The sequence below is a fragment of the Leptonotus elevatus genome, chromosome 15 (assembly GCF_054856555.1).
Source record: "Leptonotus elevatus isolate MCC_2025b chromosome 15, RoL_Lele_1.0, whole genome shotgun sequence".
NCBI classification, from domain to species: Eukaryota; Metazoa; Chordata; class Actinopteri; order Syngnathiformes; family Syngnathidae; genus Leptonotus; species Leptonotus elevatus.
The window spans coordinates 17,069,831-17,091,799 of record NC_141253.1 but is presented as its reverse complement, the minus strand read 5'-3'; the positions used below and the strand labels follow the sequence as shown (position 1 = coordinate 17,091,799).

Genomic DNA, 21,969 nt, shown 5'->3' with positions numbered 1-21,969 from the left:
GTTGCAGTCATTAAACTGCATTAGCTCAAACTTGTCAATAGTGCACTGTGGGATAATTAGAGTACTATCAATTGTTAGCTCTGTTTTTAAACACAACACTTTTTAAAACTCTAAAATGTCGAACACAATAATTTGCAAGAACCCCTGATTAATTACGTGTGTCGTGTCCCAAGACCTCACTTCAGTGGATCTGTCTTGTAGCTCACTATCCACTAGATGTCCCCCTCTACTCGTATTTAACCACAATCGATGTTTGTTGTCCCCTGAATGCTTTATTATGGGTCGATAATAATAATAATAATAATAATAATAATAATAATAATAATAATAATAATAAAAATAATAATAATAATAATAATAATAATAATAATAATAAAAATAATAATAATAATAATAATAATAATAATAATAAAGTAAACTCAACATCAGATCCAAATTATTATCATTTTAAATAAATGTTGACACAACTGACGGACAATCCATTCGACTTCTGTTGGTTGAGCCTGGACTCTGAACTCAATCGTTCAACTGATTCAACACTGGAAAACTCAAAATAGAAGCTGATAGTAACAGCATAAAAACAAAGCAGAGGAGGCAAAATTACTCAATCTCTGTTCTACTATTACTACAAGTACATATGTGAGGGGAAAACATACTCTGATAATAGAAGCACGTGTTAGATTAGTACTCATCTTTAGGCCTATTTCAGTAATTGAAAAATACAGACTGATACTCTGAAACGCAGGCCTACTTAAAGTCACTACTGTAGTTTTAATAACAGGCCCAAATAAATAAATAAAAACACCACACACAACAGTTTCCCTCTTTTACTAACTTTCATGCAATCAAAAATTTTCTCAAAACTTTGCCAACATATTGAACTGACCGAGTAATAAAAATTTGTTAATGATAACAATATAAAAATACACTGTACTTAGTGTATTTTATTTTTTTTCTGATTAAACAATGCGTTGGCCACAAATAAATATTAGAGCCAACAGCAAACTCCTCTTATAAAGGTAATGGTTGGGGAATATCTTGCTTCTCCAAATCTGATTCAAACTTAATTAATGCTGTCTGGTTCACGTTCATCACGTTCATTTCACTGCTGTCCCTGTTTATTTCCACCTCACTAAACTCGCTTGGTTGAAAAAGTAAGCATATTTACTGTATTTCGATAAAGAATAGAAAGTCTAGCACACAGTAGGCCAACTGTACATATGTTTGGAATAGAAGTCACAAGTTGTCAGTAAAATAAATGCTTGACACCTGAAGTTTTTGTAAGTAGTTACTTCCCACCGCTTTACCAGTGGAAGGGCATGCTCATACAATTTATCCCGCAATTTCATGTTGTTTGCAAACAGAGCATTATAATTAACAAAAAAAAAAAAGCAAAAATGCAAACACGGAACACCACGTTCGCTTTGTTAAAGAAAATTTGAATGAAATAATGACGGTATTTCATTTCGATTGACAAAAGCCACGCCCCTTTTCGACGTCTGGGCGAGTAGCGATGACGTTTTTAACAAGACAAGCACGCGCCTGCTTCAGCTTTGCTTCGCTGCCAAACAGTGGTTGTAAACAGACAAAAAGAAAGTGAAAGTGGCTGGCTGTCACCTGAGCTGTTTGTTGTCTATCACAGGGGAGCTCTTGCTGTTTTTATGACTATCGATCGTGGCGTGTGGATTGAAACCATTCTTTATTTCTTGGACTTCAAGTTAGAGCACAGAAACCTCGACCATTTGATCATTTTCTTCAGCGTCTTCCTGGGGCCAGTGGTGTAAGTTCAATGACTTACATGTGTTTACTATGTTTTTAATTTTCTACCTAATAAACAGCGCTGCGCTCTGTGACGATTTGTAAAGTTTAACTTTAATTATTGCCAATAATGTGTTATCTCCTTTTCTTTCTTTTTTCTTTTCTTTTCTTTCCTTTTTTCTTTTCTTTTCTTTTTCTTTTCTTTTTCCAGCGATGATAATAGATTCCCAGCTGAACAAAAATGACCAATTAAAATAGTAGGGAGAGTTTGTACTATATATCACAGAGTCTGTAGGCTCCATCAGTTTTGCCAACTGGATGTTAGTCACCAGTATGAGATGATGTGGAAAGCTTAACACCAAAACACAAAGTGTGACTTGTGACGTTTAATATTTCAGAATTAATGAATGGTTGGTCACATACTTAATTATATATTTAAATAACCTTTTAGTCATTAACAACATCTTGACTCATAACGCCCACAAAAAAGTACAATAACAACAGTGTTCTAGCTTGAGACAAACTGGTAAGATTATTTTTTTCATACTCGGGTTTTTCCATTTCACACAAACTGTAAAGAAATATAGATTATTGTTTAGATTCAACATTATGTAGAAAATAGTTTTTCCCTCTAATGACTCACAATTCTGTCAAATTTCATTGAACTTTTTATTGAACACGCCCTACAAAAATGTACACATGCTACATAAACAAGCATTTACAAGCTGTATTCAATGGAGTGATGTCATAAAGTGAAAGAGCTTGTGGAATTGGTGGTTCAGTGCGTTGCACGTGCACTGTACAATAGCTTGTCTCAAATACTATGTTTGAACCGGCACCCTCAAGTCCTCAAGACACATTAAAGTACGTTACAGCTATTGACAGGTTTATTCCAATGTATACTGTAAAAGGCATCTGTCGGATGGTTTTACTTTATACGGTTAGTCTGTTATCAGCACTGTTGATCAGCTGTAGTCCTGTGTGTACATAGAGAGAGAACATAAATTATTTGAATAGCAAATTTCCTTTACAGCCTTCTGTGTGTGCTTATAGATGTGAACATCTAGCTAGGGCTATAATTAATATCCTTTGTTCTTTTTTCCCCCCTTTGTTCCTTCTCCAAAAGTGCACAAAGTCCAATAAAGTACGTTACAGCTATTGACAGGTTTATTCCAATGTATACTGTAAAAGGCATCTGTCGGATGGTTTTACTTTATACAGTTAGTCCGTTATCAGCACTGTTGATCAGCTGTAGTCCTGTGTGTACATAGAGAGAGAACATAAATTATTTGAATAGCAAATTTCCTTTACAGCCTTCTGTGTGTGCTTATAGATGTGAACATCTAGCTAGGGCTATAATTAATATCCGTTGTTCTTTTTTCCCCCCTTTGTTCCTTCTCCAAAAGTGCACAAAGTCCAATAAAGTACATTACAGCTATTGACAGGTTTATTCCAATGTATACTGTAAAAGGCATCTGTCGGATGGTTTTACTTTATACAGTTAGTCCGTTATCAGCACTGTTGATCAGCTGTAGTCCTGTGTGTACATAGAGAGAGAACATAAATTATTTGAATAGCAAATTTCCTTTACAGCCTTCTGTGTGTGCTTATAGATGTGAACATCTAGCTAGGGCTATAATTAATATCCTCTGTTCTTCCCCCCCTTTTGTTCCTTCTCCAAAAGTGCACACAATCCAAAATGGAGGAATAGTTTGAGACAATTAAAATAGCTACTTATACTTAAGGTGAGGAATGTGAGCTCTGATTAACTAAATTAGTACTACACCATAACCATACCTCGAATTAATTTAGACATCTTTAAGTATGTCAAGGGATATTTGACTTAAACTGAAGTAATTGGCCACTTAAGTATGTCACATTCTACTTTAGAGAAGCAACTTTCTTGGCAACCTTCTTGCCCTATCTGGATTTAGCAATTAGGTGCCATTTGCGGTATTACGTAATGATGTTTTTCACCACTGCAAACTTCAAATACATCAATAAGCATATTGGTAAAAAAAAAAAAATACTGCTAATACTATTAATGGCAGTTACAGAGGCTGCATTAGAGCTCACTCTATTGAGCAGGTGTAACTAATACTGTTGCTAGCATGTGTATTTCCTCAGGTAGAAATGCAGTCCAATATTACAGCAAAGGTGTTAAAAGAAAGTTATGTGGCATGTGAGGTGTGTGGGGATCGTGTGCTGAACACCAATTTGAAATAAACCTGATGGGCAATTAAAACAAATGATTTCAGCAGGACTTGTGTTGACCTTTGAAATCACGCTTTGATAGAAATATTCTAAGGAAATCGATACAGTTGATAAAGCCAAGCAAATGGAAAGCTGCTAAAGATGCATTGCGGATAGGCTTTACATGATAAGGAGTTTTGAAGCTCGATCGCCAATCAGAGAGTAAAAAAACTATCCGATCAGAAGATGAAGCAATATATCAGTTTAAATAACTTGTTTAGTTAGTGTAAATATAGTTACAAAAAAAAAAAGGTTTTATGCAGTCAAAAATTTTCGGGTCAAGAAAATGATACTCAATCTCCAATTCAATCAGAAGCTGTAAGAAATATACCCATTTAAATAACTTTTTAGTATACAGCCACACCCCTGCCATAGCGGAAAATCCACGTATAACTGTTGCCCATTGAAATGAATAGGAAATCAAATACACTGTGAAGGTTAAATAAATAAACATTAAATATGTAATGTTTATATGTTTACAACATCTTTTCTGACATTAATTTAAAAAAATGCATGAACATCGGCATTCATTCTGGTGGCCAGGTGTTTTTGCTAAAACTAATGCTACTATTGCTATCTTGGTCCAACAACTGTCAACAGGTCTCCACAATCTGTTCATGCTGCCGGCTCCTTTTTGGCTTGTACTGGAAGCTGGCTGTGTTACATTATCCACATTTTATCTGCTCATGACGTTGCGTGAAACCATTTGGTTTGGTTTCAGCAGAGATTCACCACTATTAATGCAAAGTTGCAAACTGTATTGACTTTCTAAGTAATCATGTTGCAAGAATAGTGGTAGGACCGTAGTTGATCTCGTATCCTCGTCTAGCAAAAGTTTAGCGCGTCTGTATTTCCGTGTTAGTTCAAAGCATTACACCTGTCTACTAGTTGCATCTGTGATTGGCTGAATGTGTGTGGCCGGAAGTTAACATTACTTAGGCTGAGTGATGAAAGCTATTTGGAATTAAAGAAATGTTAAGATTAAACAAATAACACATATACCATAGCGAGTTATTTTATTTGACATAAATAAAATGTTTTTCACCAGTCAACAAATAAATAAACACACATAGGCTTTTACTTTGTGATTGGATGGTCGAGGGCATGGAGGCGGAACTTCCCTCTATCTTGGGGGTGGGGATGGGTGAAGTGGTGGAGAGTGACGTCGGCTCGTCCCCACGGACATGTATTGTTGTTTTACGACACAACTCGGATAGAAAAGGGAAAAAAACAAAAATAGGCCGACTTTGAACAGCCCAAACTCCAGCTCAGACTCTAAGAAACTGAAAAACTAAGTTTTTTTCAAATGCACGTACTCACACGTGCACCATGCAGTTAGGCTTTAGGCCAGAGGTGCTTTTATTTTATTTTTTGTTCCAAACATCAATTCTGTAGACGTATACTACTAATCGATACTAAACTACAACTGCTTATAATTGTCAGCCAAGAATGATTTATTATTCTATTTGTAAGGATGCAGTTACTAATATTGTTCTTGTATTAGAGCTCATTTCATTGTGCAGGTGTATCTAATCATTGTGGTCAGAGCATCAAGGCATGTGCTTCCTCTTGTTAGATAGCTGTCGGTCCAATATCAACTGTTACTGAACTATGAATTAAAAAAATAAAATAAAAAATACTATCAATCAATAAGGAATGTGTAATGTAACAATGATTTGAGTAATGTGTACAACATTCTGTATTTCTCAAGTGTGACAATGCAGTCCAGGGTTTCCCCCAGAAAACTTGCCAAGCCCGGTGCACGGGGGCAAACGGGCAAAATTCTGCCCGAATGAATCATTGTGGAGGCGGGGGTTTGAGGACGACAAATTACATGCCCGAATCATACATCATGTTCGTCAAAGTAAGGGGTGGGTGTGGCAAAAAACATCTAGCGATTACTATTCGTGATTCAATGATGGGGAAATCAGTGTGCACAAGTTAAAATGATCATTTTACAGATACAATATAGAAGTCAAGTGTGTAAAGTGTCATTTGTTCACGCTGCCAGGATTCCCCTGCTGAAAAAAAAGTAGAAACCTAAAATTTGAGATTTAGTATTACCCTATCACTATGAACAAGTAGAGCAAGTTTCATTCAAATCAAAATCTGCTTGTTTAAACCCACTGACTGGCATGGAATGACCTTCCTCCTCAAAAAAATTAGGTTCTTGAGGGCAGTGTGCTTCACTGTAGTCAACCAGCTGCCGCAATGTCAGATTTGTGGAAAGGCTTGTTGGAAAATCCTTGTGAAAACAGCAGCTCTAGAAGATGGTTTGGCCTCTGTTACCCCATTTGGAAAATATATAACCATGCAGTTATTTTGTGTTGTTGTTGTTGATGCCGCTAATTATAAAGGAGGGAAGCAGCTCAAGTGGGAATACTGCTGATATAGCGCAAACTGTGCATCACGGTGTGATGCAAAAGCAATGCTACTCGCAGCTATGCATGAGTCAGCTCAGGTTTTTCAGCTGAAAACATGAAGGAAAATGGAACTTATGTAATTGCGTATGAGTATGAGACATATGAATGTGGCTCTATTTATGTATGTCACAAGTTTTACAGCCAAGATGGACCTAGTTAAGTATAGTCAAGTATACTGTGTGCCAAGTGTCACATTAGGAAGGGAAATATACTGTATGTCCCTTGTATTTTTTCTTGACTTGAAAATATAGTGTATTTTTATTTCAAGAATTTGCTCATGGTGGTAGTTGTTAAGTTTTGTTTTCAATTTTATGACTTTTGACTTCAGCTGCACACTAAAGTCAAAAGTGCCAATAATTTACTGGTCCATCTTATTCAAAGCCAGGACTAATTAATATTTTTGTGATGATAATTTGTGTTTTGGTTTCTAGGTCATGTTTTCTTTGTTATTTATTCTTGGCATGTTTGAACAAACCGTCTTGTCTTTTAGTATTAATAATTGGCACATTTTTTCAAACCTGGCTTGTGGAGGCATTGACAAACGAAGAATTCATTAAACTCTGATGTGAAAGCAGATAAAGCATTATTAATATTGTGAGGAAGGGCATTTTTGGCACCTCTTCAATTTCTTTGATTTGAAGCTATCCGATTTGTAGGAGTTATATGTACTTACAGATACATATAAATAAACAACCACACACCTATGGACAATGAACTTCAAGTAAACGTGTTTTGGAATGTGGAAGGGAGCCGAAGGGGCAAGACACAGGCAGACCTGAGCACAAATTCGAACCTTTAACCTCAGAAGCGTGAGGCGGATGTACTAACCCTTTACGCATTTTAAAGATCCTTATAAATTCTTAAAATGTGTGTAACGAACTATATCCTCGAGTTTAAGTGTGAAGTGAATGTCTGCAATGTGTTCATTTATTTATTTAAGAAAAAAAATGTTGTCATTTTCTTATTCAGCAATGTACATTGCTCTTGTCCTTCTCTAGTTGTGATGGTGAACAGCAGGTTGGAGGCACCCACAGTGCCGGCGATGGGGGCGACAGCAGGTCGCTCGTGCGCAGGATGTGGAGGTCGAATTGCAGACCGCTTCCTCCTCTTCTCCATGGAGCAGTACTGGCACACGCGCTGCCTCAAATGCTCCTGCTGCCACGCTCAGCTGGGCGAGTACAGCAGCACCTGCTACAGCAAAGGAGGCATGATCCTCTGCAAGAACGACTACATCAGGTGAGTGGGACACACATTCTTACCAGTACTTGTATTATGTACAACGTTTTTAAACTGAATGTGACGCCACTATGATAGCAGACATGGATACATGGGCAATATAAACATTTGATTAATTCTATGTGTATATTAATTTGTTAAAAAAAAAAAGTAAATTAATTTAATCAATTAATTAAAATAAAATTCCACAATACATGGTACTATATTTTTTTTATTGAACCACAAACACATGGCATAATTGTCAAGGAAAAAGTAGATTACCACAAAGAAAGGAAAGACCAAGGAAAGAGTGGGGATTTTTTAGAAACTGTTGGCAATGAAAGAGCTGCCAAGTGTAACGGATTCTCTGTATTTTGTTATGAAAATCACTGAACGCTTCTGCGTTTATTACAGATATTAAGTCATTCAATGCCATTGACAGCTATAGACATCAAAAATCAATTTGAACTAGGCTGGCAGTGAATGAATTATAAGGTGGTGGCTCATTCATGAGCAGTAGAAGCTACAAACTAGTGGACGCGTCCAACGTTAGCCGAAAGCTAACGTCTTGACTGAAGCTAACCCCGATCGCTGCTATTCATATCAGCGGCAAGGAATAATAGCAGTGTTGCCGGAATATTGGTAGTGTGTGATCTATGGTTTATGTGACATGGACACGAGGGATAGAATGCAGAAGAGAAGACAAGGGAGGAGTTATGAGGCGCGAGTGAGTGACTGACCTGCATTTTATTCCGCCAACAGAGTGTGTCCAATAATCCGCAGATAAGCTCTGTGTGCTAACTACAACTTTATTTATCATAGAATAACAAAGGTTATGACACTACACTGTGTGGATACTGTATACTTGTCATTACTGTAGTAAAAGCAGAGCTGTCAACGCTCCGTATTGAGCGTGAGACTCCCGCATTTCAGTCCTAATGCCTCGCTATGCTAATTTTTCATGCTTAGAAAAAGTAACACTGAAAGAAAAAAAAAGTTGTTGTCATTGTTAAGAAAGGGCTGTTGTTTTGGCGCTGAGTCAGGTGCCCAACACCCGCTTCCCTCATGCACACGCTAGCCCGCTAGCCTCTCACCGGAGCGCAACACACAATTTATGCTGTGATGTGAGCGCATGACTACGCCGCCAGTAATGTTGCAAATGTAAGGACGGATTAAGTTGTGTATGTAGGTGATGGACTGTGATGTGAAACGGTACCACTCAAAAAGATAACTGTCCGCAAATGCCAGCATAACAATCTCACAACGAATATTTAATTCCCTGCGCAATAATGCGGTACCTTCATCAATAGGGTAATTGTCAAAAGGACATGCCATGTTCGTGACAAAAGTGGACTTTACGCTATAGACTGTAGGCTATAGACTGTACGCAAAAATTTGCCGCAGCAGACTTTATGAATGAGGAAACCTTGAGGTTCATTGTGGAAAACCTGCAACCGACCAGGTTAGGTTCATGGACTCTGTTACTATGGTAACTGACCGAGAGCTTAAATTATCTCTTTTTATGAAACAGGCTAGAGTTATCGCTTTTTCTCTGGTTTCAGTGACCTCCCTTTCTGAAACGGAAGATGCAGAAGTAAAACTTGTTTTGTCTGCCCCTGATCAACTAAAAAAACAAAAAAACAAAACTATCGGTCAAGACGCTTTCAGTGTTACAACTAGATCATTCAAAATAATTCAATTGTGTGTCCTTTTGCTATATATATTTTTGCAGTAATTGTGCTTTTATGCTTAAAAAACCCCCAAATAGACTGAGAAGATTTTGTTTTGCAATCCAGATTGTTTACCACAGACTGACACCTTGAGTTGAAATACATCTTTCTTTTTGTTTTGTTCTATATTTAGGTTTGGAAAAAATGTCTGTTCCTCATAATTTGTACTCACTTTCCCTTTTTATGAATTTAGTTTGTATATTAACTGGTACAATTTCATGATGGACTTTGTACAATATTTTAAAGCGGTTTAATTCCATCAATTCATTAAATTTGAAAGTATTTAGTTGTATAAATAATGTATTAGTGTGGTCTCTGTATCCACAACCGCAAACAACAAGATTAGCAAGTTTCTGTAAAAGAAAGATGGATTCAGTGTAGGTTTTGTCTGCACACCCCCACACTTGAATGCAATAGGTCAGGTACGGAACAATCAATGAATTATATAACAATAACAAAGCATTCTTGTTCAATGATTCTTTGACCTTGTGTAACACGGCTAAGGTTTACCTTAGATTTGACATATTCTATATGCGCTTTCCATGTTAAATTATCATCAATAATGATACCTAGAAACTTAATTTCATTAGTACTTTCTATTTCTATGCCTTGCAGAGTCAGTGTTGCTTTGACATCTATATTTCTACAACTGAAAATCATAAATCTGTTTTTTCTTATATGTATAGATAGTCTGTAAGCATTGAACCACTTCATAATATTATTGAACTCATTCTCTATTACTTGTAATACATTGTATATATTTTTCCCAGCATAAAACAAGGTGGTGTCATCTGCAAACAAAATACATTTGAACAATTTCAAAAGGGTTGTAATATCATAATGATAAATAATAATAATAATATTATGATAAAGACAATACTGGATATATTTTGCACGTTAAGAAGAAAAAGTACTGGCCCAGAATTGATCCCTGGGGCACCCAACAATTTACATAACTGTGTTTTGATTGCCTACTATTGAATTCAACATATTGTTTTCTATTTTTTAAATAACTGGCAACCCATTGATGTGCAACACCTTGTATACCATATTTAAACAATTTATAAAATATTATTTCATGATCTAAGGTATCAAATGCTTTTTTTTCTGCTTTGTGCATGAATTGTAATCGTTCTACAATATTTATCATAGTTAGTTTTGTAAATGTAAAATGTAGTTTCAGTTAGTTTTCTTTTCTTTTTTTTTTTTTAATATAAACAAACACATTTGAATTTTATTTTGAGTTATTTGTTAACTTTTGTTAAAATTAAAATAACCATCAGGTTATTTTAATTATTTATTTTTAGTGATGCACCGAATATTCGGCCACCGAAAATAAAAATAAATAAAATTGGAGCTAAAAATGGGTGGAATTTTCTGCTTAATTCATATTCCACAAACTATTACCGTGTTTAGACTAGTGGAGACATAGAACATATTGCAAAGACAATTTTTGACTTCCACTTTAAGAACCTAACTAATGATGATGCAGAGCAGGTTGCACCGGAGGTGCTGCCTATTCACCTGACCAGGGAACTGGAAAAAACACAAACAGTTAAGCAGACACCATGGACTCATGAAATTATTAAGAAACAAACCTCTGAATTCACTTTAAAGGGTCTTTAAGTAATAATGATAAAGACAATACTGGATATATTTTGCAGCGACCACATCTGCGACGCAATGCTGTTCACTGGCTTTTGAGGCGAGGTTGAGTGCTATTAAAGGTGAGTCTAGCTGTTCTAATTGGAGCCGAGACTGGTGGTCTTCATTAGGGTGTATCTATTTGGTTAGGTATTGTAATTATTATTTAATTAATAGATGAGATAATTGTACAATGTAAACTGTGCAATCAATGTTTAAAGTAAACATTGAACATTTTCACTGTTGTATGTGCAAGTGTTTAAAAAAATAAATAAACAAGACAATAGACGCAAAAAATAAATTATTTGTGTGCTTTACCATATCTATACAATGCAGTGCTTCTCAATTATTTTCTCACGCGCCCAGAGGAAGAAGAATTTCGCACACCCCTCCCCCAACTCTCCACCACAGCTATAAATAATATTGTCTATTAAATTGCTTTAAGTACACCTCTGCCTAACATTGTATCTTTCTTTATTAACAATAAAGAAAACAAAAAAATAACTAAACTTAGATCAAAGAATAACTTTATCAACAAGGTTTTATAGTCTCTCTCCTTTTTTCTTAACACCCCAGTTAAATATTTTTCATGGTCTCTTAAGCCCGTATCCCACTGAGCAGTGAACATTTGCGACGGTAGCAAACGGTGATTTTTGTATTTATTTTTGTCAGGGTTTGTTCAAAGGTAGAAAAGATGTTCGCTAGCTGTTCGCTAGCAGTTTTTCTTGTTGCATGCAAATTTTCCATCTTCTCGCATATATGCGATAGGTAAATACTGTATGCCATGTATGTATGTTTTTGGGGGGGGGGGGGGGGTGATTTTTTGTTGTTGCTGACAAACTTCTGCTCCATACTCCACAAAGTAATGAATAACTCAGTAGTGAGTCTTTCTGAAAGTGGCTTATTTGCAGGAATAGTAAAATGTTGAAAGCTTTCCAATATGTTGGTGGCATGCCCATAGTCTCATAAAATTCAACTATTTAAATTGATCATGACAATCTAATCTTAATACCTTAATTGGCAATGTTCTCATTGGAGGGGATTTACTTGACCCTTAGGTTCCTGTCACTGAATATCATACATGCTTAGGGAAACATGAATCTTGTTTTTATGTTATTGATTGTTTTAACTGTCTTTGTTTTTGTATGTCTGATTTTTGCTCCATGTACAGCACAGCTGAGTTGTCAATCGACTGTAAACGAAGCCATTCAATTACGGTAGAAAGCATCACTTAAAAACAAGCTTGCGGCTGTCTTAATTAATTTAATCATTAGTCTTGCAATCTTCATTACAATGAAAACGTACTGGCTATGACACAAGACAAATGAAACAAGAGACTAAACTACTTGTTAGAATTCCAAACAAGCAAAAGCTGTTCCTTAACCTTCAAATCTCCCAAGTGTGCATCTGAAACCATTCAGGCGCTTTGCCAGAGCAGTTAATTGAATTACAGCTGATCAGCCAACAGCAAATTCCAACTTCTCTCTGTCCTTTTTTAACATGGAGTTCAAGAAGTTCATTGAACTTCTTGAATATTTAGTACAAAGAAGAAATAAGGTGGAAGCTTTTAGGACAGTGCTATGGACAACTGAAATGGAATACAGTGCAGTGGAACCTTGATTGAACACATTTTTTCCCGATTGTTTAAGTTGACCTACAATGACCCAACCATAACTGGCATGCATCAAGTGTGAAAGAAAGAAAGAAAGAAAGAAAGAAAGAGAGAAAGACTATAGCAGAACCGAATTAGGCTATGCTAAAATAAAAGAAAGCTACTCCTATTTTTCTTAAGTGTGATAGAAGGGTAGCATTTAAGGAAATGTAAAGGGAGTCTTCAAGGATGAGTCGACTTTTAACAGTCTTAATTATTATACAAAATGTTAAAAGAGTTAATATCTTTGCACTGCAAACAACTTTGAACAGTAACATTAGCATTAATGCTAATGCTACCACAAAATCAGAGGCGCGCTAGCTGTTAAATTATCTCTCTTCTCTTTATTTCTAGTCATAAAAATAGCATACTACATGTTGTAGCTTTTGATGGAAACAAACTAGTTTTGTTGATGCGTTTCCGCAGGCTGTTTGGAAACAGCGGTGCTTGCAGTGCATGTAGACTGGCTATCCCTGCTAGCGAGATGGTGATGCGGGCACAAGGAAACGTTTACCACCTGAAGGTGAGTTTGATTATGTAACTGATCACCTCACTGTAACATCAAACTGCGATTATTGTCCTTATTGTTATTGTTCCTCCTGGTAGAGTGTTGTATGATTGAAGACAAAATGTTAACAAGTCTTTCTTTCTTGTGTCAGTGTTTTATTTGTGCAACCTGTCGGAACCGCCTGGTCCCCGGTGATCGCTTTCATTACATCAACGGAACAATCTTCTGCGAACACGATCGGCCGGGAGGTGGACTACTCAGTGGACACCCAACACACATGCAAGCTAATGGCATGATGTCCGACCAGAAGGTGAGGCGTATTTCTGTGCTAGTGTTAATTTGCATATTAGAAATCATAATACACGCCTCCCTAACTTTCTAAGATCTGATGTTTAGCTTGTACAACAACAGCCACTGTGTTGAGGTTGGACAATTTGAACCAATATATATACTGATATATTTCTGCTTTATATATATATGTATATATTATATATATATATATATATATATATATATATATTCTTATTTTTTCTATCGCAAAAATAAGAGCAAATGTTCACTCAATGCCAAATATGACACGTACACAAGTACTGTAGTTTCATTGAAACTGGCCATTTCAGTGAAACAGTGGCAAAATCAAATGAAATCAAGTTTCTTCACCTTGTTCATGGAAAAATTATCAGTTGTTCAAATGAGAAAATGTAAACATAAATGCTGTATGACAGGAGTATCTTTTTAAAATTAAAGCTCCGTAAGGTGCACAGTTGAATAAAAATATACCATAAATAAAAATTGCCTATAAAATGAAATAGGTCAATCTTTTTTTTTTTTATCTATTCACGAGAGTAGTGCTTCCACCAACTTGTCTATCACGCTCCCTACATATAACCTGATTTTGTTGCTCATCTGATACTTTAAAAACCAAACTATCTCCAAATTACCGAGCCACAGCTTCTTCTTCTTTATTTTTTATTTTTTTACCGTTCCATTCAGCCATTGTTGCTTCCTCCATGCTTGTTGTTCCCTAAATAAAATCAATGGTCAATTTGCTAACAATACCTAATCAAATCACAAGGCTTCCATTCTCCAAGTTTTCCCAGTATTAAGGCTTGGGATATCAAAAATTACATATTCATTGAGAGTTTATACTGCCCAAAAGATAAAATATTTTGGTGCGATAAAACTGCTATACAGTAATGTATATAAATAAAATAATCAGTTGTGTATAAAAAAAAAGAAGATTTGTGTTATTTGTTCTAAGGTGTTTAAAAAATGTGTATTTCTTATTTTATCAAAAGTATTCCAATTAGTATCCTTATAGTAGTTCCTTTAATTAGTACAAATACAGCAAATTTGAAGTTGTTTACTGGTCAGCGATTATTTCTTTTTTACTGCTTTTTACTGTTGTTTTACTATACAAACTAATAGTGACTAATAGCGTAGTAACTGACAACATTCTCATAATAAGGGACATTTCTATAAGACTAGACAAACTATGAGTGGCTAAATCATCATTTATCATAAGGGACACATCAACTGTATATAAACTACAAAATAATAATGACTGGCAAAATAAGACAAATACTTCTCATCATATAGGACATTGTAATACATCAATTCAATAACCCCATCACTCAACCTAAAACACAGTCGTAATATAAAACATGTTTTTCAAACGATTAATTGATAAAATTATCGCCAGATTAATCAAAACTAAGCATTATTGCAGCCCTAGTATTTATATTTCTTGATTTATTATTTACAGGTCTGCTGAGAAACCAGATGGGAAAACTTGAGCGTCTTCTTCCTTCAACTCTTCCGTTTGCTCCTTCTTCACTTATCCTCCTCTTGTAAATCAGCTTGTCACTCTTTCCATGATTAGAGAAGGCTGAATTATTGCTACATTTGAGGGAGGAGGATGCTAAGGATGGCTGAACCGCCAGACTGCTATCTCTAATGAACTGTGGCGGCGATATTGCAAATATCAGGCATGGCTAAAAGGACTGAGACAGAGACGTTGACATTTCATAGCAGTGATTCCAGTGAAAACCCGGATGGCCCTTGCCCGCCCTTCCAAACATTGGATGGTGAATCTGGAGGGAACACTGCAGGCATTGCTTGAAGTGAACTCAACTCATACAGAATGTATGACACTAATAAGTTTAACTTTATCCCTACTGACCCCCACAGGCAGTGCTAAAAGCACCAAAAGAAACAATTTGGTTAACAATGTTATACGTTTTCTCACAAACAAACTGAAACACCGCCGCAGGTAGAAAGGGAAACTTTGCTGCTCCGGCCAACTCGGTCACAGGACTACCAGCAACGGATTGAAGATATCGATGGACAATTCTTTGTTCCTTCAGGGTAGAGTATCCAGTGGCATGTGAACGCAACTCCAGAAGAAAAGAGGGAACCAACCTCTAATGGAACTTATATCCATCCTGCGCCTCTGGCGTTCAATTGGGATTCATAGAACCATAGTTACATGTGTAACCTTTCATTTTATGGCATTCTTTGTGTTTGTGTTTTAAACAATGAAAACCCACAATTTTGTATTTTCTGTCTTGGTCAAGTATTCATCTTAATCATAGGAGAAAGTGGTGTATTTGTTTGTTTTTATACTTGTGTTCACATTACAGTACACACAGAATTAGCACCAAACCTTTTTATATCTCATTTTCCATATTGAATATTAGCTTTTTGTCTGGAACAGAATTTAAGCTTTTGAAGAATATTTTTGTTATTGTCGAGCCATTGACATTGTGCTCTCGTGATCTGATGTTGTACTTTACTGCAAGTTCCGTGAATGGCTGGAAACCAGTCAAGTGTGTACACCGCCTGTGGCCCAAAGTCAGCTAAGATGGGCAGACATGAGCTGTAGAAAATAGATGGATTGATTGTATGAACGTTTGGATGAATGACCATAGAAATTTAATTTGAATTGTAAATCATTTGCTCATCAGCCAGTGAATCCAATACTCAACATGATCTATACTGGAAAGCTAATCACACTTCTCTAAGCGTTCAACCAGCACAACACATGAAAGTGGGTTTGTTGTAATAAAATAAAATTTTTCACTTTCATTCACCTCTTTTTGGAGTGTTTTACTTAATAAAACTCGCTCAATGAAACACTAAAACACAAAGTGCCGCACACTCCCTTACAATGTTAAGTTTCTGCTGACATTTCTGCCAAACAAAGTCAACATACTGCAACTGACCAGGGACACCAAGATGTCACTATCACCATAGTCTTAGTCACCCGTTCATCTTTTGATATTAAAGATGGCTGGCCTAACCTATCGTAACTCCATACTACAGGTTGCTGGCTCATCCTTAGTGTTTTTTTTCCTTACTCAGCACAATGGCTCTGTCTCCACTTCAACCATGAAGTCACCATCCTGACCTACTGCATATCAAAGATACGTCTTTCAGTTCTCACAAGTGGTTGCAACATGCCGTTGCACAGGTCACGTGGAAAATCCACGGCTTCCTGGATCAGCACATTCAGCGCCTACTGTTGGTCCTCTTTAATTTTTTTCTGTCTCGGTTTTCTATGGTTCCTAAGGTTGAACTTCTTTGCAATAATTCCAGAAAATATGTTTGAAACTAACACAGAAATGCTCATCATCAAAAGAACACCATACCCACAATGAAAAATGGTGGTGAGTGACAGCGTCATGCTTTGGGCCTTGTTGCCTTAGTTCTGTAAGTATTGTTGGAAAATATTTTAATTTGTATTTGAAACTGTTAGCAATATGACATTGATGCGCTATTTCAAAAGGTGAGGCAGTTTTATTTCCATAGCACATTTCACACACAAACACCTACAAACATTAACAAACGCAAGCAAAGCAGAAAAAAAGTAGCTTGCAAAAATTACTAAAAGAACATACATTGACAACGTTAAAACACCTTAACAGATAACTTTAAAAACATTTAAGAGTAAAGAAATTAGTAGTTTTGTAAAAGAAAAGAAAAACCATGATTTAATAATGTTTAGAATACCCTAATCAAAGGTATAGGAAAAAAGCAACCTTTTTAACTTGGAATTAAAAGCATTTACACTCGGGGCTGACTTCACTTCTGTTGGCAGCTTATTCCATTTGTGTGCAGCATAACAGTTAAATGCAGCTTCACCATGTTTACTTTGAACTCCGGGTTCCACTAATAACACAAGTCTGCAGATCTCAGAGCTTTATCGGGTTTATATTCAATCAGTATTTCTTTAATGTATTCAGGACCCAAACCATTGAGGGATTTATAGATGAGTAGCAGAATTTTGAAATATATTCTACAGTTGACTGGGAGCCAGTGTAAAGCTTTCAGGACTGGAGTGATATGTTCTGATCTCTGTTTGGTCGGAACCCGAGCTGCAGCATTCTGAAGGCGCAGCAACTGTCTTTTGAGAGAGTCTAGTCAGAAGACCGTTACAGTAATCGAGTCTGCTGGAGATAAAAGCATGGAAAAGCTTCTCTTGGACTGCTTGGAGCATGCAGTCTTTCAGTCTGTTTTTCATCTGGAAAAAGTGTGATAGTGATTGATTTTATAAGATTGCTGAAAGTCACGTCTGAGTCTATTAGCACCCCAAGATTTGGAACTTGGTCTTTGGTTTCTAAAGACAGTAACTCAAGGTGTTTTCTAACAGCAATCCTCTTTTCTTTATTGCCAAAAACAATGACCTCCGTTTGTTTTTCGTTTAGCTGAAGGAAATTTTGGTTCATCCAATTGTTAATTTGCTCGACAGTGACACAGTACGTTAATTGAACTGCTGTCATTTTGAGTAATAGTGTTTCATCTGCATAAGCCATGATCGCCAACATTGCCATTCTGAAACATCTGACCCAAAAGTAGCATATACAGACTGAACAAAAGGGGGGTCCTTGGACTGACCCTTGAGGGACCCCACATGTCATGGCCATTAGATCAAATTCAAAATTGTGGGATCTTAACCATTTTAGGACCGTTCCATTTAACCCCACCCAAGTTTCCAGCCTGTTCAACAGTATTCTGATCAATCATACCAAATGCTGCATTTTGAGGTCCAATTAGACAAGTACGGATGCCTTCCCTGCATCTTATAGGGGCGGCATGGCTCAGTGGTAAAGTGGTTGTCTCCCATCCGAGAGATGGTTGGTTCGATCCTCACACCTGGTGACTATGACCTGAGTGATTGTGAGGCTTTGTAAAGTGTTTTGGGCACCATATAGTGTAGATAAAGCGCTACATAAAAAGCAGACAAATCGAATTGAACTGAACCCGAAATAGAGAATTTCTGATATAGCAGCAGCAGGAGAGTGTTGCTGAGATTGTGACGATCCACTGTTCTTTTTTCTTTTTCAAGAAGATGGATTATGAAAAAACACTTTTGCTTCTCACACAAACATGGCTGACTACCCACAGGAATGGGATCTCAAACTTGTGATCTTAGGCTATTTCAAAATCACTTAAAGCGGGATGCACCAGAGGCCTTGGTAGACTTTAGCTGCACCCTTGCGTCGCAGCCTAATGAGGCCTAATTAAAGACCAGGGGCTTTTCTATGGGCTGACTGGGAGATAATGCTTCAGATTTATATCGTGCTTTTCTGGACACTAAAAGATGCTTCACAATGAACCCATTCTTCATCCACTCACACATTCACACACTCTGGAACGTGGTAAACTACATGTGTAGCTGCCCTGGGGCAGGCTGAGGGAAAAGCCACCATTCGGATCCAGCCGTACACCAGTGTGAGTGACACTGGATGCAAGGTGGGTGAAACGTCTTGCCCACACTGTAAATACAGTTTGGTCCAAAGCAACCCAATTGTAGATTTAAAAACATTTGACTCATCCATATATTAACTTTCTGGGTTGTTTTATACAAAATGACCCTTTTTTGTTTTTACACAAGTAAGGGATCTGACCAATAACTATGAGTTGTTTTACACTAAAAGACCCACTTCTTGACTCAAATTTGGGTCAAATTGACCCAAGTAGAAGATTGGTCCATTTTTTTACCCATAGTTGGGTTATTTTTGACCCAACAGTTTTCAGAGTGCAACGACACAACTCGGGTTGCCAATCGGAATCATCCCATATTTAGAAATATAAGTGCACGTCCCATAAGCAGGGCTCTAAATTAACTTCTTTGATGACCAGCCAAAGCAAAAAAGTCTGCAGAATGAACACTTGCATCTAAAAAAAACATCTAAGTAAGGTTACTTGTATCTCAACGCACCACTGTACAGTACCAGTTATTAATTAAAAATACATACAGTATGTATGCTGCCAATAATTATATTTACAACAACAAAGATGAAGGGCACGGCTCTTGACCAAAAAAATATGCATCTGCTTAAACCAGTGGTGCCCAAGTCCGGTCCTCGAGAGCCACTATCCAGCCTGTTTTCCATATTTCACTCCTGCAGCGCAGATTAATGTAATGATCAGATAATCAGTAAGCTTTAGAAGCCTGTTAACACTGCAGCTCAATTCCAAATTTTTCACAAGTATCTGATTTTTTTCATGCAGTGTGAACGGCACAATTCCGATTTTTTTCATACCAGACCTGGGCCTTTTTCGTATTTGGATATAAATCGGATATGTATGCAATGGGTCTGCACTGTGAACGCTCATCCGCACGCATCAAACAAACAAACCTAACAGACGACCATTTTCACCACAGTCACCCTTTTCTTGTTGAATTTGAACAGCGAGAGGAGTTTTGTGCATTTTCATCTGGTAAAGATGCTCCTAAGACGAGACGGAAGACGAGATTTTCATCCGTTGCCTTGATTGGTCGAAACAAATGTGTAAAAATGCCACATTGTCCAATCAGCTCGAAGTATTGTACAGCAAGTCCCGCCTTTCACGAACGGGTCTACCGAGGGAAGTACCAGATTGATAATGTGAAGAACTCCTTCGAGTGAATCACAGTTATCAATCTGGCTGGCGAGGTCAGGGTTGCCTACCCCTGGTATAATCTGAATGCTCTTTAGTAGGGATGTACGATTGTATTTTTTGCAGGTTGATACCAGTACGAGTACTCAACTCTTGAGTAGTCACTGACCACTAGTAACTAGTAATTTTGATACATATGGTTTTCATATACAGTAGGCCTGGCATCACTTTATTGTAAAACATACACTGAAGAAACAATGACAGTTACGTAACTGTGCTGGAAGGTATTGGATCGAGTCAAAAGATTTAAGAGTAGACGTCACTTTTTATCAGCAGTTTAAATCTGATCAAAATCAAATAATTGACTTTATTGTATTAGCCGCATGTGTACAGTATATGTGTAGTGTAAGGTAACAATCAGTAGCTCTGAAATTGATGCATTATTATGAATAATTAAGAAAGGCATTTGAAGCTGGAACTTGTGGTTGAGGAGGTACGATAGATATTTCATCCAATCAGAGTACTTTGAATAATTAAACTGATCAACTTAATTAGCTTAATTAAGTTGATTTGACTACGGATCACTGCCATATGGCGCAGGGAAACAAAAAGAGAGGGGAACTAATTAAAAGTAAAATAATGAGGATTTTAATTAACTGGTTCCCCAGACATCAGCAAGTGGGGGATGCGGAGTTGTAATTAAAAAGTCCTGTTGTGCTGGCAACATTCTACCCCTCCCTGTTTTAATATCGGCAAGGGCTCCATCCATCTAATTAAATCTGTAAATGAATTAGTAACATTGAAGGTCCCTGCCTTAGTTTGGTGTCCAACCTTTGCACGCAAACCTTTAAGACATTCTGATATTCCTTTGCACACTGGAGCGGAAAGAGAAATGGAGGCGATTTAAAAAATATATATATATATATTTCCAACAAAGCAAATGTTAAACCCGGTAAGAGCAATGGGAGCAAATTTGACTCACTTGACCTTTTAATTCCACCAAATAGAGAGATGACTGTGACTAATTTTCAGGTAGACTTCATAAGTTACCTTAGCTGTTCAACACACTGTGTCAAAGGAAATTACAGCAAAGATTAATATACACTAATACAATGTAAACAGGAATGCTAATATTCTGTTGGAGAAACCATCATTTGTGAGCAAATACAGTTGTGCTTGAAAGTATGTAAACTAATGAGCGTACTTTATAGTGAAGGCTTAATGCCCATAGAATCCAAAATATTGTGGCAATTATTTTTGATGTTTTCATAGGTTGAAGTTGACATGAGACTATTCGTAGAATTTTTATGTCACTAAGTGAAGTTTAGCTTGTGTACATTTACAGTTGTCCTCATAAGTTTACATACCCCAAACGTATATAAACTATCACGCACAAAATTATATTTGTTCAATAGCTCATCTAGCTGAATATAATAAGATGCCAAAAAGTAATTTTTTTTAACTCTTTGACCGCCAAAAACGTTTAATAACGTTTAGTAAAATCCAAATGAGCGCCGCCAAAGACGTTAAAAGACGTTCACTATATATTTTTTGTTTTTGTTTTTAAAATGGGTGGAGGAAAGCCTTGGCACAAGCTGTGCTGAAAGTATCAAACAGGTCGAGTTAGTATAATGACTATTTTTGGGCACTAGATGGCAGCGATGACTCTCTTTGGACAAGATCGGGTAGGCGCCAGTAGAAGACGTGAGGCGGAGCTAGAGTGTTGAGGGGAGAATGGCTGAGGAAGCGAAAATGGCGACCGGTTGCAAGCAGCTCACGCTTGAGCATTTTTTTCAAAGACGAAAAGCATCGACCAATGCTAAAGAGCACATTGATGATGATGATGATGGTGACTCCGAGGTTGACGCCAAAGTTGGAAGCGTTGACGCCGAAGTTGGAAGC

General features: G+C 36.9%; 1 protein-coding gene across 2 annotated transcripts; it reads left to right on the top strand.

The window, feature by feature from the left end:
* The first annotated feature begins 1,538 nt into the window (after positions 1 to 1,538).
* On the top strand, positions 1,539 to 16,212 carry LOC147162274 (LIM domain transcription factor LMO4.1-like). Of its 2 annotated transcripts, none has more exons than XM_086097444.1 (5): positions 1,539 to 1,780; positions 7,433 to 7,670; positions 13,101 to 13,197; positions 13,334 to 13,492; positions 14,948 to 16,212. In XM_086097444.1, exons 2-5 carry the CDS (start codon positions 7,438 to 7,440, stop codon positions 14,954 to 14,956), a joined length of 498 nt encoding a protein of 165 aa, XP_085953570.1. In that variant the 5' UTR covers positions 1,539 to 1,780; positions 7,433 to 7,437; the 3' UTR covers positions 14,957 to 16,212. The 2 variants fall into 2 exon arrangements, with proteins under 2 accessions (XP_085953570.1, XP_085953571.1); XM_086097445.1 differs by lacking the exon at positions 1,539 to 1,780 and adding an exon at positions 2,550 to 2,622.
* The last annotated feature ends 5,757 nt before the right edge of the window (positions 16,213 to 21,969 follow it).